Genomic DNA, 26,422 nt, shown 5'->3' on the forward strand with positions numbered 1-26,422 from the left:
GTACATTTTAGAGCATGGTGTGATCTGTTGTGGGGGCTGTGTGCTGAGCCAAGCGGCCAGCTAGGCTAGGCTGAGAGCTTACTAATGAGGCTCTAGTGTGCTATTCTTTGATCCCTAAGCCCGTTAGCCCCATGCAGAGGCGTAGCGAGCGCCCTCCGACCGGAGGGGGCCCCACAAGGAAGGCGGCCCCTAAAAGTGGCAAAATAAATACCGCATTCCAGTTTCTGCATTGTAAGGGGCCCCGCCCGGACATATGTTCGGAGGGGGCCACGTTAGGAGGGTGCCACATTCTTTGTTGCTACGGCCCTGGCCCCATGCCCTTGTCAAGGTATCGTATCTCAATGAGAACAGGGGTTTAAAAAGCCAGCTCCTAAGTGACCACCAGCAGCAAACAGGGGAGTTATGTGAGGGAGTTCAGAGAGGCATTCCTTCTAGGTCCAGCTCTCAAGCAGAGAGGGCCCTGGGACAGAGTGAGCTACCAAGGAGAGTTTGGCAGCAGAGACAGTTCAGTGGCAGGAAGAGGAGGCTGAGGGGTTTTAACCTAACTACTCCAGAAAACCCTTGAGAAAAGAAACACAGAAAGGAGGAGAAAAACCAAACAAAAACAATCTTCTACACCTAACATTCTCTAAACTTAGGTCACAAACAAACCCTGCAAGAGCAAAAATAATACCGGCAGAAGTCAGAACTAACCAGTTTATTGCACTGAATGCAGCATGTACAATTACCTGCCTTGTGGGCAGGTGACATGTGTATTTTCAGTGCAAGCAACTCATGGCCCTCAGAGACTGAGTACGGGCTCTTGAGACCAGAGTGGCTGAACTGGAAGAGCTAAGGGAGACAGACTGGTACGTAGATGAGACTTTCAGACACACAATAGAACGGTCCCACCCCCAGTCTGACAGTGTCTGTACTGCTGAGGAGGATGAAGGTCTCAGGGAAGGAAACAAAGCTGGAGCAGAGGGAAATGATTCCATAGCTGGGACCACCTTCTAGATGATGTCATGATATCCCCTCATACTGAGGCTACCCACTGAAGGACAGGACCCAGTTACTAGGAAGAGCCAGGTAGCAGAGTGGGGGATTTACTTAATAGAAATATAGATAGCTGGGTTTGTGATGACTGGGAGAACTGCATGGTGACTTGCCTGCCGGGTGTGAAGGTTGTGGATCTCATGAGATAGACTTTTGTGTCATGCTGGGGAGGAGCCCACGGTCATATTTACCAATGACATAGGGAAAGGTAGGAGAGAGGGCCTGGAGGCCAAATTTAAGCTGCTAGGTAAGAGTAAAGTCCAGGACTCCCATGGTAGCATTCTCTGAAATGCTTCCAGTTCCAAGCACAGGGCCAGGAAGACCAGCAGAACTGCAGGGTCTCAATGCATGGATGAGATGATGGCGTAGGGAGAAGGGATTTAGGTTTATTAGAAACTGGGGAGGCTTTGGAGAAAAGAGGAGCCTATAGGAAGGATGGGCTCTTCCTAAACCAAAACAGAACCAGATTGCTGGCATGTAAAATTTAAAAGGTTATACAGGATTTTTTAAACTAAGGGGTGGGAGAAAGCCAACAGGTACAGATGAGAACATGGTTCAGGCAGAGACATCCCTTAGGGATGAATTTTTATTAAAAGGGGAACTCTATATCCTAGTAAAGAGGATAGGAGAGAAGTTGGTAAAGTACAGGTAGGAGCTACTGAGGAACAGTGAAATGTAAAAGTCCTACTTAAATAGAACACATGAAGGTAAGCAACTGAATACTGACAATGTACAAGTGCTTATATATGTAACCCACACACCTTCTGGGTGAGCTGTTCTGTCCCATCTAGTGGCACCGAGATCACTTAGAGAGAGAGAAAATGAGTCTGTTCTACAGCTTTAGCTAAGAGCCATATGGCTTTTAGCTCATGCACTAAGCTTCAGAGGTCCCAGGTTCAATCCCACCAATGACCAGGGTGTGTCAGTGTTACAAGTGCGGGCTCATCTGGGATTTCAACTGGGAAGTCTCTGAAGCTTGGGACGCGCTTCCTCAGTTAGGAGAAGTATGTAACCCACACACCTCCTGGAGAGGCGTAGCCAGGTGGAGGGAAGAGGAGGAGCGGGGAAAAAAAGGCGCCACCTGCTGCGGCGCTTTTACTGACCGGGCAGCGCTCCGGGTCTTCGGCGGCGCCTCGGCAGAGGGACCTTCACTCGCTTTGCAGGTCTTCGGCGGCACCTCGGCAGAGGGACCTTCACTCGCTCTGCAGGTCTTCGGCGGCGCCTCGGCAGAGGGACCTTCACTCGCTCTGCAGGTCTTCGGCGGCACCTCGGCAGAGGCAACTTCACTCGCTCTGCAGGTCTTCGGCGGCATTTCAGTGATGAAGCTTCAGTGCCGCCGAAGACACCCAAAGCGAGTGAAGGTCCCGCTGCCGAAGTGCCGCCGAAGACCCAGAGCGCTGCCCCGTCAGTAAAAGCACTGCCGTGGGGGACGCCTTTTTTTTTTTTTCGCTCCCAGGTGAGTAAAATTAAAAAGGCGCCACTTGTGCTCGGTGTGGGAGCGGCCCCTCCCCCCCGCCCTCCCCCAGCTACGCTACTGACCTCCTGGGCATGGTTTTCTGTCCCATCTAGTGGACCGAGAGACCTCTGAGAGAGAGATTAATGAGTCTGTTCTACAGCCTTATCTAAGAGCCAGATGGCTTTTTAGCTCATATAGTAGAGGCTCATGCACTAGAGGTCCCAGGTTCGATCCCACCCGCTGACGACCGGGATCTGTTGGTGTTATATATTATACACACATGCTAGAAGACTAAATAGTAAGATGGGTGAACTAGAGAGCCTGGCATTAAATGACGATATTGATATAATAGGTATCACAGAAACTTGGCGTAATAAGGATAATCAATGGGACGCAGTAATACCAGGGTACAAAATATATAGGGATGACAAAATAGGTTGTGCTGGTGGGGGCGTGGCACTAAATGTGAAAGGAAGCATTGAGTCAAAGTAAAAATCTTAAATGAATCAAACCATGTACCACAGAATCTCTATGGATAGAAACAAGTCTTGAACAATAAGAGTATAGCAGTGGGAATATACTGCCAACCACCTGACCAGAATGGTGAGGGTGACTGAAATGAACAGGGAAATTAGAGATGCTACAAACTAGGGCTGTCAATTAATCACAGTCAATGCATGCAATTAAAGCAAAACAAATTAACTAGATTAAAAAAATAGTCATGATTAATTGCAGTTTTAATCGCACTGTTAAACAATAATAGAATACCAATTTAAATTTACTATAAATATTTTTGGATGTTTTTTCTACTTTTTCAAATATATTGATTTCAATTAAAACACAGTACAAAGTGTACAGTGCTCACTTTATATTTTTATTACACATATTTGTACTGTAAAAAAGATAAACAAAATAAATAGTATTTTTCAATTCACCTAATACAAGTACTGTAGTGCAATCCATATCATGAAAGATTTACAAATGTAGACTTTTTTAACATAACTGTACTCAAAAAACAAAACAATGTAAAACTTTAGAACTTACAAGTCAAAACATGAAGGGGCATATGAATGTTTAGCATATCTGGTATGTAAATACCTTGCAATGCTGGATACAACAGTGCCATGTGAATGCCTGTTCTCACTTCCAGGTGACATTGTAAATAAGCGGGCAGCATTATCTCCCGTAAATGTAAACAAACTTGTTTGTTTTAGTGATTGGCTGAACAAGAAGCAGGACTGAGTGGACTTGCTTGAGATGAATTGAAAAATGCTTTCTTTTACTTTTTTACAGTGCAAATATTTAACCAATAATAATATAAAGTGAGCACTGTACAGTTTGAATTCTGTGTTGTAATTGAAATCAATATATTTTAAAATGTAGAAAAAAATCCAAAAATATTTATAGTCAATAGTGTGATTAAAACTGTGATTAATTGTGACTATTTTTTTAATCTCATGATTAATTCTGATAATTTTTTTATCATTTGACTGCCCTACTACAAAGGCAGACAAGGCAATGATAATGGGAGATTTCAATTATCCTCATTGATTGGGATGCAGAGATAAAGTTTCTAGACCCATTAAATGACTGCTTCTTGGAGCAATTAGTCCTGGAACCCACCAGGGGAGAGACAATTCTTGATTTAGTCCTAAGTGAAAACCAGGATCTGGTCCAAGAAGTGAATCTAGCTGAACTGCTTGGTAATAGCAACCATAATGTAATTATATTTAACATCCTTGTGGGGGGAAAAATGCCAAAGACACCCATCATAGTAGCATTGAACTTAAAAAAGGGAAGTTTACAAAGGAAGCTAGTTAAATAGAAATTAAAAGAACTAGTTATGAGGGCAAAATGTCTACAAACTGCATGGAGACTATTTAAAAACACCATAAGAGGCTCAAACTAAATGAATATCCCAAATTAAAAAAGCAGTAAGAGGACCAAAAATACCATCATGGATAAACAGCAGAGTAAAAGAGGTGGTTAGAAGCAAAAAAAGCATCTTTTAAAAATTGGAAATCAATTCCATTGAGGAAGAGAGAAAGGAGCATACGCTCTGGCAAGTGTAAAAGTATAGTAAGGTAGAACAAGAAAGAATGTAAAGAACTAGCTAAATACACAAAAACTAACAGCAAAAAGTTTAAGTATATCAGAAGCAGAAAGCCTGCCAAATAATCAGTGGGGCCACTGGACAATGGAGCTGATAAATGAGCACTGAATGAAGACAAGGCCTTTGTGGAGAAGCTAAATGAATTCTTTGCATGGTCTTCACTGCAGAAGATATGGGAAGGAGCAGGGAGCCAGAAAACTCCAAGAATTTGACTTTCTGATGTTCCCAGGAATCTGTTCCTTCAGTTAGAAGGAGTTTTAGGGCCACAAAGTGGAGACGGAGTGCAGCCTTTAATTCCTGTGGCCCTAAAGCTTCACAGGTAAAGGAAGCTTCAGTCCTACAGCCAGCCCCTCCATGCTATTTGCTGGCATCTGTTCCTCTGCCAATGGTCAAGCACACTGCACCTGCATAAATGCCCCTGCACTCCTACCCAAAAGAAGGGCTTCTGTGGAGTCTAAATTAATGCTGCATTAATTTAAGTGCAGATACCTGTTACCTTTGCAAGGGCAGAGAGTAACTCTTTCTCCTTACCCCACCAGTCAAAATTCCCTGGATGCATATGGGGCTTTTGTGGGGTCAGGGAAGAGGTGGCCATAGTGTTGAAGAGCTCCCTATGCTTGTGGAGGAGATCATCTGAGTCTTAGTACTGGTGGCTTTACAAAAATGCCTTCAGTTTGCAGGTGATTACACTATAATGAGCAACTTGGAATCATAGGAATTAGAGATGGACAAGGGCTATTAGCTCAGCTGATCCCTCTCCCCGCTAATGCAGGTCTGTTTGTACATTACATTCTCCAGTACCTTGATTAGGCCAGTTTTCAGTTATTCAAACAACGATGTTCCCACCACTTCATTCTACAGTCAAATAAAGCTCCCCATTATCAAGTGTTTCCTTATTGAGCTTAAATTTTCCTTTGCACAGTTTCATCCAATGACTTCTACTTTCACTCCACTGTATCTCCTCCCACCAGAAATCTAATCTCTTTTGAAAAGACAAAGGGGGAAATGGCCTAGTTTTTTTCACTTTGACAACTCTTTTTATTAGTCAGCAAGATATTTCAGCAATGTTTTCATAGTTCCAACCTAGACTCTCTCCAATTTGGCTTCCATCCCTTGCAGTTCACTGAAACCTCTCTTGCCAAAGTCTTCAGTGACCCCTTCCTAGCAAAGCTCAGACCCAGTCTGTGGGGGTTCAACAGGGCTCGGTCCCTCATCCCCCTTCTCCTCTCACTCTACATCTTATCTGTGGGTAATCTCATCCACAAATCCAAATTCAACTGCCAATGCTATGCAGACAGCTCACTAAACTACCTCTCTACTCCAGTTCTGTCTCCTTCTGTCCAAACTAAAATCTTGGTCTGTGTCTCAGACAACTCCATATGGCTGTCTAGCAGTCAGTTCAAGCTCAACATGGCTTCAGCAGAGCTTTTAATCTCCCGCCCCAAAACCCTCTCTGCTACTTCCTTTCTCAATCACTGTGGACAACTCCACAATCCTGGTGGTCACTCAGGCCTGTAACCTGGGTGTCCTCTTCAACTTGGACCTCTCTCTAGGGCCTTGCATCCAGGCTACATCGAAATCTTGCATAACATCTCTATGATATTCCTATCTATCCACACAGCTAAAACTTTCATCCACTGGCTCCCCCTTCCCTATTGCATCATCATATTGCACCTCGATTACTGCAACATCCTTCTCTCTGGCCCTGACAAATATAATTTTACCCCCATTCACACCCATTCAGAATTCTGCTGCAAAGATCATTTTCCTAGCTTGGCGTTTTGACCATGTCACATCTCTCCATTGAGGCAACAGAGAAGGGGGAACCAAACATAAGCTAATTGTCTTAATTTTCAAGGCCCTTCACAGTCAATGCCCACCCTACCTATTATGTGTCATTCACTATCAAGGTGTTGACTCCTGCCTCAGATTGACCCTTGATGTCAGTCTCCATTGGTCACTTATTTTCAAACAAGCCCTTTTGTGCTTTCTCCCATAATGCTTCTTGTGGCTGGGTAGAGCTCCCTGTAAACATGCCTACAGCTACCACATTATCCTCCTCAAAATTCTCCTTCGCTACAATGCCTACCAAAAATAAATGGGCAATGGTTAAGCTGCTGAGGTGCTGAGACAACTGCCTTTCATGTTGATTCCTTGCACTCCCCATCTGTTGTCTCATCTTCTACCTACAGCAAAAGCATTTTGGGAAAGGGACAATCTTTTTGTTCTGTGTTTGTACAGTGTCTAGCACAATAGGGTCCTGGTCCATTATGGAGGCTTAGAGATGTGACAGTAACATTAATAACAGCAGCATGTCAGTTGCTTCAACAACTGTGTTGAAAATAGTTTATCTAAATTAGACTGTTTTGAGCACTGTGATATGAGATATCAATCACTTGTCAGTAGATGCAGAAGAACTGTCTTTCTCTGTCAAATATTCTAAAATCTTCAGTGTTTGACATTATAGCAGTAGGGCCAGCTAGGATGACAGACTCCATGGCCTGGAGTAGCTGCATGTTTGCATGGATTGGTTGTATCCATACAATAGTAATGCTCAGTTGTTATATGTCAACCATTTCAATGGCATGAATGTCTCTGCTTTTCACTAAATCTGCAAACATAAAAAGTTAATCTTTCCAAGTAAAGCCCTCTGCTCCGTGCCCTTGAATTAATTCATTGATTGCAGTGGGACACCAATGAGTAAAGGTTCATGCTCTGAAGAAACTTCTGGTGCTACTTTCAGAAATCCCTATCCAATGGAGATTGGATTGCAGTCAAAAAAACTTTACACTAATGAATATTTCAAACCCAAATTGATTACCCAATCACTTCAACTGGGGGATTTCCTTCAGCAGTGGGGCTCATCTTTGCCATTAACTGGCTATTGCCTAAAGAGAGTTATTTACCTGGAACTTGCTTGCAAAATGGAAGATCAGATTCCAAGCAATTAGAAGAATCTGGAAGATAACATAGGATAAAATTAACAGCAAGAATGTAAAACAAATATGGAAAGAATATATGTGTTGAAGTTCTTTCTTTTTAAAGTTTTTGCATAGTCTCTCCTGCCATGAGTTAATACAGACAGTTCTTTGGGCATGGGGTGATCATATTTAAATAATTTATTACCATTTTTTACTGTTTGTAAATGGATGAGTTATGCAGTGAATGAAAACTCACCTGTTGTGAACAAGGCCATAGACACAAGCAATAAGAAGCGCTTCATCTTCTCCTTTAAAAAGAAGCATAATCGTTAGTATGGGTGTATTCATGGGCTTCAGTCCACTTCTAGCTGAAGCTCTCCAAACTGCCCATTCAATCCACTACCTACTACACTAACATCAGGTGAATACCAGTGACTCTTATGGTGCTTATTGGTGATACACTGGATTGTAAGCGATATCCAGACTCAAAGTCAGCTGTTAGTTATACCCAGGTGGGGAGGGGTGTCGGGGTGGGAAGCTCTTGTGGCCAGTCACCGGAATAAGGATCTTTCTGTGGACATGACTGCAAGGGGCCACAACTGGGATGCTGACTAGTGCAGGATAAAGAGCAAGCAGTTCAGGAGGATTTACATTCAAATTGGGGCTGACAGGAAAAAGTCTGGCAGTAGAAATGTGACCTGTCCACTTTTTTCAGGAGTTGGACAAGATTTTGATCAATTACCCTACTGCCCAACCCAGGAAGGTTGTGGATGCTGCTGCCCACTCTGCTAACCTCCCTCACCCCTCAGAGGATGGCCAGTAAGACTCATTGTATGATGAGCATGAGGAGGTCAGTGAAAAGCTGTCCCCAGAAAGCCAGGATCTCTGGGACAGAGAATCCTGATGCGAGCAACAGAGCCCAATTCCCAGCCAGAAATCTAGGCCCATGCCATGGAGGACACCATGCCCATCCACATATTTTCCTTTCCGCTCTCCACGTCTGTCCTGCCTGGTGAACCCCCTTACATCCAAACACAGTTTGCCAGCTCAAATCTCTGAATTCATCCAGCTTTGAGTGCTGAAATACAGCCCAAGCAGCCTCTGCCTATTCTGGGTTGCCAGTATAGCATTGCTGAGCATTGTTGGGTCCATGCTGGCTGACAGCAATTCGAAAACAGAGCTAGCTCAACCAGAAAGGAAGCATGGGGTGAAGCCCGTGGAAACCTGCCTGGCTTCTGCTATGCATCCCAAAATGCAGAGCAAGAAAAAGCCCAGAATGCACATTGCTCAGCAGCAAAAAAAAAAAAAATAGCCGTGGGATGCTCTCCGAGAATGCCGTATGCTTAGTACTCAGCAAGATGCCACTGTGTGTACACAATAATGCAGATTGAAAGAGGAACAGCTGTCTCATGTGTGGCTTACATACTGCAAGTTAAATAATGCATGTCTAATCAATCCATTTTAAACTACCCCCTAGACAAGTCCCTAGTTGTGAGATTTTTTAGGCTGTCCCAAAGAGAAAGGGAGGGGGAGGATACAGTAATCTGAGTCACTGAAAAATAGGATTGCTCAAAACCACTCAAGAATAGTTTTCCATCGTTAAGTTATGATTGCTAAAGAAAAACTCAAAAAAGAAGAAAATAAAAGTCAACTTGTCAATTATAGTTTGATGGCAGAAACAGTGGATCAAAGAGTTATAGATTAGATGATAAAAGACAAGAGATGAAACAAATCAGGAGAAAACAATAGAGCCAACTTCATTAAATACAAAGTTCTTGTTTGAAACAAGAGGGATAATCACATTTAAGGCAGCCTGTTTCCAGTGAAGAAAGCCTGCACTGTGAACAAAACAGTTCAGCAGCAAATATATTGAATTTGATAAGTGTAGGGTATGAGGAAGCTTAGAGAGGAGAAGACCGTAAACCAAGTCCAAATTATATTTATTGGCACTCCAAAACTCCACATTGCTTTAATGCCATTTTAAAAATAAAGAATTTGGGCCAAATATAACAAGTATAATAGAACCTTGCGAATCAAAATAGCCGAGATGATAAAATGCTGAAAACTGGAATTTATAATAGGAATGAATAAGAATTCATCTTTAATTATAGCAGCACTGCCAGGTTCCTATAGTAACCTTTTTATGTATAATGAAGCCTGAATTATTCTATGTAGAATGTACTTTAAAAATAGCCCCTTTCTGCAACCTGTCAATCTTATCCTTTCACCCTTGCAGGCCTGGACTTATATCAGAAGTGAAATGAGTTTTTCTGGTTTCTGCAAACCAGGTTGAATGTCATTCTCTGAGATGTTGGCAAATGTTCAGTACTGACTAGACTAGACCACCAAACTCACTTCACTTGGGACAAAAGCAGATTTTCAGCCCAAGTTTCCAGAGAAAAAAAAGGCTGATGCATAAAGTCAATGTTCTACTGGATGTCTTCATCTCCTCCTCTCATTTATTTAAATTTGTACTATTCCACAATAAGACAACCATTGCAGGTTCTGGGCACCCTGAAACTCTTCAAAACACAATCTTAAAATAAACCACTTCCACCAATCCATCAGTTACCCTAGATAACAATAACCTAGCAACAACAAAACATTTAATGTAACCCCCCCCCCACAATAGAATCTCTCACTCACTCCAACCCTCCCCTATTAACCATCTCTTTCTATTATACTCCAAAGAGGAAGTGTGTTTTAAAGGTCGGGGCCTTAATGAAGAATACCCTGCGAGGCTTTTTCAGCTTTCTACCAATGGGGCTCCAGCTCATGCATCCCCATATATCACTAACTGTGGTGGTCAGACTCTGATCCTGCAGCTGCACTCCTGTGGATAGACCCCTGCATTCACACTGAGCCCCACTGAAATCAGTAGGAGTCTCCCCATGTGAATAAATCCGTTGCATCAGGGTCTTGGACAGATAGGTTAGGCCATTTAGAGCTTGATAAGTCAAGCCAATGCCTTAAAATCAATCCAGAAACCAATAGGCACATCATAGAATACAGTTATATTGTATATGGTAAGCAATATAGCATATTTAATTAAGGTCCTACCTGGTTTGAAGTATGGTAGCTGAGAAATCTTCATTGCCCCTTTGCTGAAATTGCATAATATAGTTATTTTAAATAAGTATTGTTTCTGTGGGCTATGGACATTTTAATAAATTAATACGTTTTGGGTGTTTTATTAGTAAAGGCTGAAGTTCGATTTATCTCCCTTCTAACCAAGGTTAGCTTTAATTAAAAATCAACTCACAGACAATAGGATACTGTACCCAACACCACTTCCTCTAGGTTCACCTCCAGGACTCCAAGATAGTAAAAGGTAGGACAGATTCTTGCAGAGTGTAGTTGCCAAAGAAACACTTTGTGTTTCTGACCTCAGAGACTAACTCTGACATGTTGTACAGAAGAGATCCCACACAGCCTTTAGCCACACCCCTTGAGGGAAATTTGGAACCACAGGGAAATCTCCACCCCACCCACTTTCCTCCTTGTCAATTTCAAGTTACACCATAAAATAGCTTATTGCTAAAATATTTACATATTATCTCAAAGAGAATCAGGATGTACACCCTAATGTGTTCTCTAACCAGAGACCGTCAAAAGGTTGAGTTCCAAACAAGAGGTTGAAAAAATCCCCCCAGAAGGCTGTACAAACCACAAATAATATATATACTAGATAGCGAACACAGAATACAGAAGAACAAGCAATTCACAATCTCAGGGGAACGCTTCTTTTGAAGAACAGACTAGAAACCAAAATCTTCCTTCATTTTATTAAGAAAGTCTCGAGAGAGCAAAGTCTAACTTTTGTTCACAGCGGTGTAAATCTGCACTCACTCCACTGACAAAGGAGTGACCTGATTTACACTCCAGGATCAGAGGGGCAGCCGTGTTAGTCTGGATCTGTAAAAAGCAACAGAGAGTCCTGTGGCACCTTTAAGACTAACAAATGTATTGGAGCATAAGCTTTCATGGGATGCATCTGATGAAGTGGGTATTCACCCACGAAAGCTTATGCTCCAATACATCTGATTTACACTGGTGTCCGTAAGAGCAGAGTTTGTCCTAGTAGGTCAGCTAGAATATTTTTAAGAAACAAGAAAATATTTTTAGAGGGACAGGCAATGTCTCTTTTTTGCTACAACTTCACAGTTAAGATGTATCTACTCTGTGTTTGGGAGCATGCTTTCCAGTGTGGGTAGACAGACATGTACAAGTGTGCTAAAACTAATGTAGCTAGGATAGCATGGGCAGCTGGCATTCCAGGCAGGTTTGTACTCAGACAGCTAGCCCGAGCTGCCATCAGTGTTACCCAGGCGATACTGAAATTTGTAGTGTGCTAGCTCAAGCAGAGCTAGAGTGTGTGTCTGTCTACCTGCTCTGGCCTGGCTACCTACCCAGCTGCAGTGTCGATACACCCTTAGAATGCGGGGTTGTTTTGTGGAGAAAGTGGGAGGAGATGCTCCTTGAGATGCATGTCATTTTACAGAAACAAGCTGACAGCTCCTTATGCAGGTCATGTGTTGTGAGTACCTTGTTTTGAATCAATAGTGCTTTGATCCTAGCTTGCCTCTGAGCGCACTTTACATGTTAATTTTAACCTGTCTGTTTTCAGATATTAACCAGCTTCTGAAAATAGAAAGTGAATGTAATGACTGTTTTTATAAACCCATTCCTCATTCATGTATGCTCACCACCTGGGGCCTATGTTCCTCAACAACCAACACTCCCATTTGCATGGAGAAGGATCAGCCTCATACAATCACTAACAAAGTATCAATCAATATAAAGGTAAATGCAGGATTGGCATAGGTAGTGTCTCTCCTGTTGGCACAACAAGTAGTGTCTACACTGAAACACTGCAGTTGTGCAGCAGTGCTGCTGAAGCATTTTAAGTGTAGACAAGAACAAGACCTTATATATTACCTTATAACATGGGATACCGATACTGCAAGTGAGATTAGCGCATGCAGCAATTTACAAGCATTTCAAAAAGTCTAAACTCATTCTGCAGTTCTAATTCCTATTTTAACAATAATAACACACCAATGATCCAGACTGGTTCCCACTACGTATTTATCTGTGTTCAGCTGAGACCTAGGGACCTTGGCTTGAGCTGGCACCTAGTCTGCCAGCATCACACTTAGCCTCTCACCTAAGTCTGCTTTTGTTGCTCATTAAATAATAATGACTATAAATGTTAACCTAAGAAGCTGCTGCTGCCATCAATCCCACCTTCACATCAGTTTGGGTGTTCCTAGGCTTTTCCTTGGCAAGATCTCTTTTCCTTCTCCTTTTCTGTTGATATGGCAACACCCATTTTTTCATGTTCTCTGTGTATATATATATATATCTTCCTACTGTATTTTCCACTGCACGCATCCGATGAAGTGGGTTTTAGCCCATGAAAGCTTATGCTCAAATAAATTTGTTAGTCTCTAAGGTGCCACAAGTACTCCTTGTTCTTTTTCCTTCTCCGTATCCATGTTCCACAAGAGAGACACTGAAATCCTTTACAACCCTGGGTCGGAGCTAATATCACCTGGTCTGGCTTTCAAGCTGAGTCAACAGGATAGTTTTTCCAGCTCTATATAGGCTTCTAGCATCTGGATATTCTGTGCATTTTGGGTGCTGTGAAACTAATTTCTTTTAAAAGGGTTTCATATCTTTATTTGGTTTTGTCATTTGTGACGCAGGATGCAGGAAATCACAGCTAGTGACCATCCTCTGTTTAACTTTCCACAAAAACCCTGTCACCTGTAAACCCTTAACAGACAATTTCATCTTCTCCCTCCCCCACATAAGCTATTTCCTTTGGACTTTTGTAAATGTAAATCTCATAGGACTGGCTTCTGCAATGTGCTGAATCACTATAACCAGCTCTGACTATAAAATGGAAAATCCCACATAGGGCACAGAAAAAGAAGATCAATAACCTATGTTCTCAATACCCAGTGTTGAGATTGCATGGACATGCAACTAGGAACGCCATTGGCTAGGCAGAAAACAAATGTCTACATTTTGACAGGTTTTATTTTTTCCATTCTGTGATGAAGTTTTTTCGCTACACTAAAATGCAGCCTATGAGAAACAGAAAACAGATGTTGTTAAAAGGGAACATACTTCAAGCAACAGGCAATTGGAAACAAATTTTACTAAGGGGTCTTGTTTCAAAAGGAAGCATCTGATGTAAAATAGACTTTTGGGGCCTGAATCTGTTCTTAGTTACACTGATATAAAGCAGGAGTAAAGTCAGTTGAATTACAATGGTAAAAACAATGCTATTAGAGTGATCAGAATAAGTCCCTTTTCCTCCAATCTGTGGTGACATCTTTTACTGAAATTTCTATTAGCTCTTTGGAGACTGGGGACATACTATATAAAGCTGTACATATCCTACCTAAAGTATTCATCAGCTGCTAGTCTGAAAAATATCGATGTTCTAAGTTATAGTGGCTAAACTGTTTTGTAAATAAATTAGGGCTGTCAAGCAATTAAAAAAATTTAATCACGATTAATTGCGTGATTAATCGCACTGTTAAACAATAATAGAATACCATTTATTTTAATAATTTTGGATGTTTTCTGCATTTTCAAATATATTGATTTCAATTACAACACAGAATACAAAGTATACAGTGCTCACTTTATATTTAGTTTTGATTCAAAGTATCTGCATTGTAATATAACAAAAGAAATAGTATTTTTCAACTCACCTAATACAAGTACTGTAGTACAATCTCTTTATCATGAAAGTTGAACTTACAAATGTAGAATTATGTACAAAAAAACTGCATTCAAAAACAAAACTGTGTAAAATTTTAGAGCCTACAAGTCCACTCAGTCCTCCTTTTTGTTCAGCCAATTATTCAGACAAACAAGTTTCTTTACATTTGCAGGAGATAATGCTGTCCGCTTCTTGTTTATGACACCTGGAAGTGAGAACAGGCATTTTCATGGCACTGTTATATCTGGCATCGCAAAATATTTATGTGCCAGATATACTAAAGATTTATATGTCCCTTCATGCTTCGACCATCATTACAGGGGACATGCGTCCATGCTGACGATGGGTTTTGCTCGATAACAATCCAAAGCAATGCAGACCGACGCAAGTTCATTTTAATTATCTGAGTCAGATGCCACCACCAGAAAGTTGATTTTCTTTTTTGGTGGTTCAGGTTATGTTGTCTCCGCATCGGAGTGTTGCTCTTTTAAGACTTCTGAAATCATGCTCCACACCTCATCCCTCTCAGATTTTGGAAGGCACTTCAGATTCTTAAACCTTGGGTCGAGTGCTGTAGCTATCTTTAGAAATCTCACATTGGTACCTTCTTTGCGTTTTGTGAAATTTGCAGTGAAAGTGTTCTTAAAATGAACAACATGTGCTGGGTCATCATCCGAGATTGCTATAACATGTAATATATGGCAGAATGCGGGTAAAACAGAGCAGGGGACATACAATTCTCCCCGAAGGAGTTCAGTCACATATTTAATTAATGCATTATTTTTTTAACAAGCATCATCAGTATGGAAGCATGTCCTCTGGAATGGTGGCCGAAGCATGAAGGGGCGTACGAATGTTTAGCATATCTGGTACGTAAATTCCTTGCAACACCAGCTACATAAGTGCCAGGTGAACATTTGTTCTCACTTTCAGGTGACATTGTAAATAAGAAGAGGGCAGCATTATCTCCTGTAAATGTAAACAAACTTGTTTGTCTTAGCGATTGGCCGAACAAGAAGTAGGACTAAGTGGTCTTGTAAGCTCCAAAGTTTTACGTTGTTTGTTTTTGAGTGCAGTTATGTAACAAAAAAAAATCTACATTTGTAAGTTGCACTTTCACAACAAAGAGATTGCACTACAGTACTTGTATGAGGTGAATTTAAAAATACTATTTCTTTTGTCTATAATTTTTACAGTGCAAATATTTGTAATAAAAATAATATACACTTTCATTTCAGTTACAACACAGAATACAATAGATATGAAAATGTAGAAAAACATCCACAATATTTAATAAATTTCAATTGGTATTCTATTGTTTAACAGTGAGATTAAAACTGTGATTAATCACAATTAATGTATTTAATCGTGATTAATTTTTTTGAGTTAATCATGTGTGTTAACTGCGATTAATCGACAGCCCTAAAATAAATCAACATTTTAACACAAACCCAACAGAGAGTTGTGTGCTAACACTACCCTTTCGGCCATAACTTATTTCCTCTTGTCTTAACCCACTTTCACTTTGCATTCAGTATAAATTTTTTAAACATTGTTATTAATCATATTTGGCAGTCGCTTAGTCAGATTCTGATCACATCTACACCAGTGTAAATCCAGAATAACTTCAATACTTTTGAATTTACATTGGTAGAACTAGGATACTGACTCACTATCTGCTTTTCATCCATGGAGCTCAAAGCACTTTACAAAACTAGGAAAGCTTCTCCCTCCTCACCCCCCCCCCCCCAGTTGGGAAAAGTAAGGCATAGAAAATGTAAGTGATTTGTCTGAGGTCACACAATGAGTCACTGGCAGAGTGGGGAAATAGAACCCAAGTGTCTGCTCTCACTAACAACAGTTTTACACTGATGCAGTGATTTCAGCAGTTATTCCTCACTCACACCAGTGTAAGAGTCTGATCAAAGTTCACTAAAGTAAATGGAAAGACTCTGACTTCAACAGGCTTTGGATCAGGCCCTAAGTGAGTGCAGTAACAGTCACATGCCTGACTTTCTGGACCACAATTCCTATTGTACGATGACTAGAATGGAAGACTAAAAGTCAACTTTAAGCACAGTCAAGGTTCTAAAAGCAGACAAAAATAATCTGCAGAGTCCACTCATATCACGTTTGTCACCACCAGTAGCTTGTTCTGGCTGGAGACTAATTTGATCATCACAAATAAGATGAAGTTCACGTAACAACATCATGCTAACCAACTGGAATTTAAGGTCACAGGATGTACAAGGCTCCTAATGGGTCCATGCAACCTCTGAAGTTGCCTCTTCATTCACAGACCTCCAGGACCCATCTCTTTGATAGTAAGTCAGTAATGGCTTCTTCGTAGTCCCATCCCATAATTGGGGGAGATGGCACTGAATAGAAGGCAAGAAGGAAAAAAAAAAGTAAAAAAAATCCCCAAAACACAACCAAGCTGGCATACCAGGAACAAGATAGGCTACAAGAATATTGCCATTTAGGGCATGCTTCAGACTATTTTAATTGTTGTATGGTGTTTCCAATACCATGGTGTGAGGCACCTTAAAAAAGTAAAACAGGCAGAATATTCATTTTACTTTATCCAAAATAGGAGCCTGAACCTGAACTCCTTATTTAGGCAAAAGTCACACTGACTCGTTTTGAGTTTTGATTTCATTAAGGAAGGGCTCAGAATTGCTCTAAAAGATGCCAAGAAGTTTAACTGTAAATGTCATCTGGGAAAAGTCTAATTCCAGCATATCAGTCCAGTTCCATCAATGCTTCTGGCCTGGTAGAGCATCAGTTTTGAGAAGTAATACTCTGCCTAGTATGTACAATATATGATTTTAAATTACTGCCTTTGCAATAGTGCGTTGCACTCATCCAGCCCAGAGATCACAAAGGCATGGATCTCTGTGGCACAGAGCTGTGTAAACTGCAAACACAAGAAACACTGTTCCCTCAAGTCCAGATTCCTCTGCTCTTAGGGTTAGTTACTATGTAAGTTACTCATTTCAAAGTTAGCTCTGTATCTTTGTTTCCTTCCCTTGTGTGGTTGTTGTTGTTGTTGTTTGTTTTGGTTCCCCCATCCAGTTTCCATCTGTCTATATTGTATCTTAGAGTTTTGTATTGACTCCTTGTCTCCAATAGTACCTGTGAGCTTCCAGCCTAAAATCTATTTTGCCTCAGATATAAAGATAACGGCAGAAATGAAGAGTATAAAGAGCAGATAAAAAATAAAACTGTGGTGACTTCCAAATTAACCAGCATTATTATTTGCTTTACCCTACAACACAAGTATAGTTTCAATAAACCATCACTGTCTGCACACTTCCCTTTGCCTTCATGAAGCTTTTGAAGCCCATTTATCTCTATCAATTACATCTTGTTAAAATGCCTTAGTAGTTCAAAACAATTCGTGGTATTTTCTTTTCTGATGTTCTCTACTTTGTGAGGTGAGACGATCACGTGTTCAGATGTGCCAAATGTTGGTTAGCCCCATTGTTCTCCATCAGAACTAAGTAAAGCCACGAGATGGAGTACAGGAAATGTGTGGCATTAAGGGTTGTTTATTCTGATTTTTTTACATTGGACTTGAGGAAACCCTGGGAGTGAAAGCTCTTTTTTAATAAACAACAACCTACTACTGTGCTCTACAACAAAGAAACCCAGAACTCTGTATGCTACAGTAGTCATACTGGAGTGTTTGGGGTGCTTGCTGCAAGCCACTGTAATGTCCTTACATAAGGGGAAAAGCCAATGGAGTTGGTAGAAGCGGCATGGCAAAAATGTATTAATGGTATAAGAGTCAAGGGGCATGTGAAAGCTGTAGTTAAACATTAAAAATGAACTTGAACTAAACCTGTGGTTATGAAGAGCCCTAAACTTTAGAAAGTTTGGATCTGAGCTTTTTGGCTTGGTTTCATCTCTATAATTAAGTAACATCAATGACTCAACACTCAACTTCCTCTTTAAATAATGAAGGGCAAAGCCAGGCCCCTTTACCATGGCTGCAGAGGGTCCCTATGCAGCAGAACGGCATTGCTCCAGATCTAGACCCCAGTGCTCTGGCTATGTAGCCAGACTGGGTACTAGATAGACATGTAGGAGGAGAGTTGTGGACAGGGCCCTGGAAAGAGCCACTGCAAAGATCCCCCTGTCCCTCAGCTATGGCGTGGAGGTGAAGACAAGGAGGCTAAAGGTCCCCTGCAGTTCATTCCAGCCATTGGGCTGTAGTAACTTTGTTTAGCAAAGCATATTCAAAGTCATTACTTGGACAAGAGATGAGCTTGATTGCTCATGAATCCATCCTTCGTAGGTTCTCCAGTTCACACTGAAAGCTCAAAGGAACTAGCAGAAAATATAAACCAAAATGAAATTCAAGCTATGTCTACACTATAGTCTATGTCAGCATAATTTATGTTGCTCAGAGGGATGAATAAACCATTCCCCTAAGCAACATAATTTACACTGATATGAGCGCTTGTGTGCACAGCACTATGTCAGCAAGAGAGCGTCTCCTGATGACATAGCTTCTGCTATGCATGGTGGTGGTTTTTTATGCCAATGGGAGAGCTCTCTCCTGTCAGCATAGAGCTTCTTCACCAGACGTGCTGTAGTGCTGTACATATAGACCTGGCCTAAAACAAAGCATACAGGAGCATCTCAGAGAAAAGTATCGGCTATCTCTATAGAACCAATTCAGGACGGGGGCCTGATTCTGTTCTGAACTGTATCTTGTCTAGTCATTTGTACCAGTTCAAAGTGGGTGTAAAATGCTACCAAATGGCAATGACAGGCAATTTACTCTCATTTTGCATTGGTGTAATTATTAGACAAAGTCTTTAGGGCAATGGAGAATCAGGCCCAAGGTATTTACTCTGAGGAGAGGAAAAATACAGTACTTAGAGATTTGTTTGGGATATGTGCTTAAAGAAAGCTGTGAACAGAAAAAAGGAGAACAAACAACACATCTGAATTGGATGGTACTGGGCTTGGTTCTCAAAAGCAAAACAAAGTGGGTTCCAAAAGAGAGAAACAGTGGCCTGGCACATCAGATCCAAATCGCTTGGAGCACCACTTCAACAGCGGTAAAGGGTAAAGCCAAGTCTCTGTTCAGCCCCATATTCAGCTTCCTAGGTGTGAAGCAAAGGCTAACGGCATCCTAGTCAAACTCTTTTAGAGAGGAAAAAAATCAAGAAAAAAAGCATTGCATTAGAAAACAACAGAAGTCAAGGCAGTTTTCATTTCATTTAACTGATCTTTTTGGAATTATTTTTAGAGACATCAGATACCTTTTTATTTAAAAATAAAATCAAACAAATCATTTTCCTTTCTTTCTCCCAAATATGAATTACACGGGGATATAATCCCAATACAATGCTGCTGTGCTAGGATGTCATCTTACTTTTTTTTTTTTTTTTTGAGTGGTTGTGGTATTCGGCATGTGCCTCTTAACAACCCACCTGATGCACAGCATTAGCCCATCCCAACACCCCCTCTTCTTATAGCACTATTGTGAAATCTTGTAAATCCTTCCATCAGACTATTTAGTAACCAAGGTGATATTTTGTCATAATGTCAGTTTGGAACTACTTTGTCTTGCTGCAATGCATCACACATACACTGCACAAGAATGGCTTTTGGCCATTCAAACTGTAGGACTTTCTAATGCCATGGAATGTCTTTTAATTACACATTTTGATGTAAAAACAAACAAACAATAATTAAGCTTTTCTTTCTCTTTTGTCTGTTTTCTGTTGTTAGTAGCTATTGTTCTAGGCTCCCTTATTTCTCTGGACCATGGTTGCTGTACCCCAATTCATTCTTCGGTGCTTTTTTAATTGCCATCTGTCATCTTTGCTCTGCTCTCCTCTTCCTCATTCTTTCCCCTTTCTGGGCCCAATCCTGGAATCCTTATACAAACACACATAGACTTTAGTAGTCATTTCAGCAATTCACCCATCTGCTAATGGTCTGCACAAGGCTTTTCATGCCACTATTCCCACTTCTCCCTACCACTTGGGCATGAGCAGAATGGCTGCAAATGAAGCTCTGTGAATGGGGGTATTGTTGGCTGTAGGTCCAAGGGGAGACTACTGGATGTATACTTATAAGGAGCCAGAAGTCCAAAACCCCCACAAAGTGTTACTACTCGGCTGCAGCTGCTATTTCCGGACCATTGATTGAGGGTGGTAGATTCCATTCCTCCAATGTCACACAGAGCTCCCCATATGCATGTTTTGTGTGGTTTGTGAAGTTCACTACGGACATGGCAATGTCCCAGCATGACAAACATCCTGTCACGTCTTTTTGCTTAACTGAGCTACTAAATCATGAAGAGAACTACAAAAAATTTCTGACGCCCATGTCAGAGATCAGAAACACTGATAAGCTTCTAGGTATTGCTGTGTAGGTTTTGTATGTATTTCTATGGTCAAGTTCTCAGTCACATTATAGCACATACTGTACATAGAGAAGCAGACAGTGAAGGGAAAGATCCAAGAAAGGTCACATTTATTTTAGTTACTATCTTAAATCTTATTCTCTCATTATTGGGAAACGTGTTGCTTTCATAAAAAGTAATTTAACAAGTGAAAATTACAGTGTACACTAGAAGAAATGTAACTGCTACAGGATGCACAGTTTTTTATCTTCTGTTCCCCTCAAGGAAACTTATCTTCAGAGATCAAAAGACAAAAGCCAGACTCAGTAGTGTGCTATCTCACATCACCTGTCATACATTCTGTAAAAACCAAAAAGCAAACCTGAAAGCTAAAACATTTTATGCTAATATGGCAGTGTTTCGTAACAGGGTGTGTGGCGGCGATCCCTTGAGGTCGATCTCTTTCACAGGTTTTTATTTTTTATGGACCCTTTGATGACCGAGGAGTCCGATCCTTGAGCCACAGGCACATTGGCAAACGTTGCAGGTGGTGTTGGAAGTCAGGGTTTGGCCGCAATTGGTGCATGACAGTTGTCTGGCTTTTCTTTTCTGGCATTTTTTCTGCTACCAGGCAAGGGTGAATGTGGGCTGGTACGGCGTACTGGTAAGAAGTGGCTGCCGGTACCCACGTGTACACAGCCGAAGTTAAAGTGCTGCCACAGCAGCACTTTAACGTCGCTGCCCCTTTGCCTCATTCCTGATTGCTCTTGACAGATTAAATAGATTAGAAAAGGCACCCAAGAATAGAGTTAATTAGTAGAATATAGATGTAATAATTCCTTTCCCTCTCTAATTTGTGATTGTCTGACCACTGAAATATTTGTTGTAAAATAATTAGTTTAAATAGAATAAAATACCAGGGAATTAACCAATACACTGCAGTTCTTATTGGCTCAAGGTGACTATATCAGTGCAGTGTAGTTCTAGCTGTGTCAGTCCCAGGATATTAGAGAGACAAGACGCATCCTGTACCAGTTGGTCCAATAAAAGATATTACCTCACCCACCTGGTCTCTCCCACATCAGTACAAACCATTTTCTTCTTTTTGTGACAGGTTTCCAAAGGGCAGTAGTAGATACCAGTTATAAGAAGGGGGAGACTGGCCTGTATACTTCTCCACCAAGGACTACTGCTAATAGTGGAAAGACATTTCACCCCATGCCACAAGCTGGCCCACCTCAAGCCTGGCAGCCCCAGGCCTGTAGGATTTCTAGCAGCTGGTCTCTGAATTGTCCTGTAGAGGGTCGGGGAACTAGCAGTCAGAGCAAAGAGTCAAATGAAAAGCAGTGACCTGCACAGCCAAAGAAGACCAATATCAATAAGGTAGCAACACTGAAATGAGTCCAGTTAGATGGGCAAAGGTATGGAAGTAGCTGATGTGATTGATATTCTATATCTTCAGAAAGCACAATGGACTAGGTATGCAACAAAGGTGTTGGGCTTAGATTGCAAACTCTCTATGCAGGTGACAAAAGAGGGTATAACGGCATTGGGTGGTAATGAGAAGAAAGCTGAGGAAGAAAGCTGATCTATCCCCTGTCGCCCATTCCCAGCTTCTGGCAAACAGAGGCTAGGGACACCATCCCTTCCCATCCTGGCAAATAGCCATTTATGAACCTATCATCCATGAACTTATCTAGTTCTTTTTTGAAACCTTTCATAGTCTTGGCCTTCACAACATCTTCTGGCAAGGAGTTCCACAGACTGACTGTGCATTGTATGAAAAAAATACTTCCTTTTGTTTGTTTTGAATCTGCTGCCTATTAATTTCATTTGGTGACTCCTAATTCTTGTGTTATGAGAAGGAGCAAATAACACTTCCTTATTTACTTTCTCCAGAGAACTATCCACAATGACTCCAAGATCTCTTTCTTGAGTGGTAACAGCTAATTTAGACCCCATAATTTTATATGTATAGTTGGGATTATGTTTTCCAATGTGCATTACTTTGCATTTATCAACATTGAATTTCATTTGCCATTTTGTTGCCCCATCACTCAGTTTTGAGAGATCCTTTTGTAGCTCTTTGCAGTCTGCCTGGGACTTAACTATCTTGAGTAGTTTTGTATTATCTGCAAATTTTGCCACCTCACTGTTTTCTTTTTCCAGATCATTTAATGATAGTATAAGCTATTTCTTCTTCTTTTTCACTACTTTCCTCCTCCAGTACATTAAAGGTGCCATGACAACGAGGCTGCTTTTTTTCATGGTTTTGCATGTCTGCTTTCTTGGATTTGTTTCAGCATGCTCTGTGAATGTGACATTTTTCATTTTTAAATATACAGACTATTGAGGTGTGTTTGCCGCCACCATGATACACTCTCTGCTAGCTGGTTGGATCTGTTTCCCAGGTTGCCTTGCAATTTTGTGCACAGTATCATCTGTTTAATGTGTGCTATTTCCATCTCCCCAGGCTCCCATGGCTCATGTTTGTAAATCCTTGTGATGGGGTGTATAAATTCCATACCAGAACTGAAGGGGTTAAGGAGCAAATCTGAGCCCAAGCGGTCCTGTCCCACCCCACCTATGGAGCATGCTCCGGCTGGAGCTCAAAAGGGAGCCGGACAGAAAGGGCCTGCAGATTGTGGGGATGTAAGACATGATAAAAATAGAAAGTGATTAGAGCAATTCTTTTAAGAGAATAATTTAATAATATTAAATGATGGAGCACCTACCAGGTTCAATACAGCAGATGGAAGCTTCTCATGACTGGATCTAGTAATAGCTTCTAGTACCACAGAGAGTAAATACAACCGAGAAATTTACAGAGAAGAGGGAATGATAGTGACCACTTCCTGACATTAATTACATATCCAGGCAAAGAAAATACCAAAGACAAGGATAATATCCCAACTTGGAATCTAAAAAAAGCAAATTGGAAACTTGTTAGAAACAAAAGTGAGGAAATATGTGAATGAGCAATGTATAAAGATACTTGGGAATTCTGCAGTAAGGGAGTCATAAAGACAGCCAGCCTAGCTATTCTTAGGATACCAACACTACTTAAAGATAGGAAAAATGTTCCATGGTGGAACAAGAAATGAAATGGTAATTAGGAAAAGGAATAAGGCATGTAAGACATGACACAAAGGGCTATAAAGAGCAAAAAGAGAAAACTGGAGAACATACTGCAGGAAAGTAAATGAAGATACTATTACAGCAGAGGTATATAAACAAATTAGGAAAATCAATGGAATAAAGAGTAAGAGCCATGTAATACCAAGCCTTGCAGTTGCAGGGCATAGAGTAATAAGCTCCAACAAAGAAAAAGAGAAAATTCTGGCCACCATGTTTCAAATAGTCAGTAAGGATGAGTATCAGAGGATAGAAATTAGAGAGAGGAAAAGAACATTATTTAAAGATAATTATGAGAGGATGAAGAGGTGGGAGGAGGATGTGGATATTAAAACTCCAAAAAGTGACAATAAGGAGCAAAAGCACCACCCCAGGCAAGGTCAAAATAAGCTTTAAAATGCTTAAACACCTAAGTGAAGGAAGCTTGAGGGTGATGCTAAAATTATATAATAACATATGGCAAAAAGATGAAATACCTAAAAATCAATGATGTACTTAAGAGAAATGCAGAATGGGGAAACAGGTGGGACTCCAAATTCTATGTAGACAAAACTAAGGGAATGATCTTTACAAGTAGGAAGATCAAAAAAGATGTAAAGTTATATCTATATGACCAACAGATAAATATAGCAAAAAAAAATTACAAATTCTCAGGTGTGATGTTTGATAACAAGCTCACTTACAGGGACCATACTAAAAATATTAAAGATAAGTGTAAAGGTAACTTACTTAAAAGAGTCTTTGGAATATCCTAAGGAATGGATAAGAAAATGGTGGCAATGTTATACAGAGCACTAATTAGACCAATTATTGCATATGGATGCCAGGCCTTTGGATCAGCATTGAGCACAAATATGAGAAAACGAGACTATATTGAAGCACAGGCATTGCATATCACATGTGGTGCCTTCATTACTACGCCTCCATCTGTACTACAGATAGCAGCTGGTGAAATCACTGTTAGAATGAAACTCTGACTTAACCTTTTGGGCTAAAGTACTAGGGAATAATGAAGATGAAAACACAAAGCTAATATATAATGATTGTTGGGAATTAAGCAGAAGCCAGGTAGGACAAAAAAAATAAAAATTCCCCATGTAAATAGGGTACAGAAGGGGATAAAGGATTTTAATGAAAAAGACCAAAATCTTTATTTATTGGGAAAATATTCTAACATTGGAAAACCATTCACCCTGAGGTAGACATGGAATTGTATAATGAAATAAATAAAAGGAGAAGACTGAGAAATATACAAGATACAGCAAATCAATATATTTGTGATCAGTGGGGACACTATTGCCAAATATATACAGATAGCTCCATAGAGGAAGGAACAGGAAGAATAGGAAGTTTTCTGTATGCCTTCACTTGGACTCAAGAAAGCCATTAGGCTCACTCTGTATCTATCTTTGTGGCTGAGCTACAAGGCATTACACTACACTACATTGGGCTTTAGATGTGTGGCCAGCTGCTGTGGCCATCCTGTCTGACACCTTATCAGGGCTGCAGGCAATTTACAGTGGTAAGTCAGACACAGAAATGATATTCTTAGTGCTAACCACTGAACTGGTGCAACTGGATATAACCATAGTAATAGCATGGATCTCCGTGCATATAGGGATAGCAGGCAACAAATTGGCAGACAAACAGGCAAAAAGTGCTATTAATCATGAACAAGTTGACCTAGGAATCCCCTTAAGAAAACTGGAATTTAAATACCTAATCAAAATGAGCTAAGGAAGGAATGGCAGGAGGCAAAAAAACAAAGAGGAAATTTTTTTTAGACGTATGTCCAACAGTTGACAAAGTTGATATAATCTAAGGCCCAGTAAGGAAAAGCAAAGTGGCTTTATTTAGAATTCTAAAGGGCATTGTGGATTAAATAGTAATTTATTTCTAATTAATATGCACCAAGATGGATTATGTGTAACATGTATAGTCCAGGAAATGATAGAGCACATCCTTTGGGACTGCAGAGACTGTACCTGTGAAAGGAGGCATTTATATAAAAAACTCAGAGGCCTTAAACTAACAAAATTTTCTTTGCAATGTCTATCAAGAATACAAGGAAAATGGGGCCCAGGAGAAAAAGGCTCTTCTACGGTTCTTCAAGAAAACTGGGGAAAGTGTGAAACCTTAATGGTATGTCTACACTGCAATTAGACACCTGCAGCTGGCCAGTGCCAGTTGATTCAGGCTCATGGGGCTCGGGCTGTGTGGCTGTTTAAATGATGTTCTGGCTTGGACTGCAGTCTGAGCTCTGGGACTCTCCATTCTTGCAGGGTCCTTGAGCCTGAGTCATCTGGCAAGGGCCTGCGGTTGTGTTTTAAACTGCAGTGTAGATAGGGTTACCATCCGTCCGAGTTTCCCCGGACATGTCCGGCTTTTTCAGTGTTAAATGGCCGTCCGGGGGGGGATTTCTAATGAAGTAGAAATGTCCGGGATTTCCCCTCCTGCAGAGTGCGGCGCAGCTGATTGGACGCCTGGCCTGATTGAAAGCCACTCGCAGCCACTAGGGCCTCTAGCAGCCAGAGTCCCTCCCGCTCCCTCCTCCCCCACAGAGCAGCCGGCAGTGTGTGATTCCACGTGGAGCCTGCATTTCTCCCTCTGCTGGGTGAGCGGGGGAGCAGAGGCTGCAGGGGGTGTGTGTGTGCAG

At 41.0% G+C, this 26,422-nt stretch overlaps 1 protein-coding gene across 1 annotated transcript in view; it reads right to left on the minus strand.

The window, feature by feature from the left end:
• The window catches only part of LOC112113172 (interleukin-6 receptor subunit beta-like), a 156,100-nt gene that overhangs the window by 41,627 nt on the left and 88,051 nt on the right, over nucleotides 1-26,422 (minus strand). Inside the window, exons 2-3 of the mRNA XM_029910916.1 lie at nucleotides 7,782-7,833; nucleotides 7,511-7,561 (exon numbers count right to left, since the gene is read on the minus strand). Of these exons, the coding sequence (XP_029766776.1) occupies nucleotides 7,511-7,561; nucleotides 7,782-7,833 (103 nt within the window). The remainder of the gene's footprint in view (nucleotides 1-7,510; nucleotides 7,562-7,781; nucleotides 7,834-26,422) is intronic.

This window comes from Terrapene carolina, unplaced genomic scaffold, assembly GCF_002925995.2.
Source record: "Terrapene carolina triunguis isolate 2854851 unplaced genomic scaffold, T_m_triunguis-2.0 Scaffold69, whole genome shotgun sequence".
NCBI classification, from domain to species: Eukaryota; Metazoa; Chordata; order Testudines; family Emydidae; genus Terrapene; species Terrapene triunguis.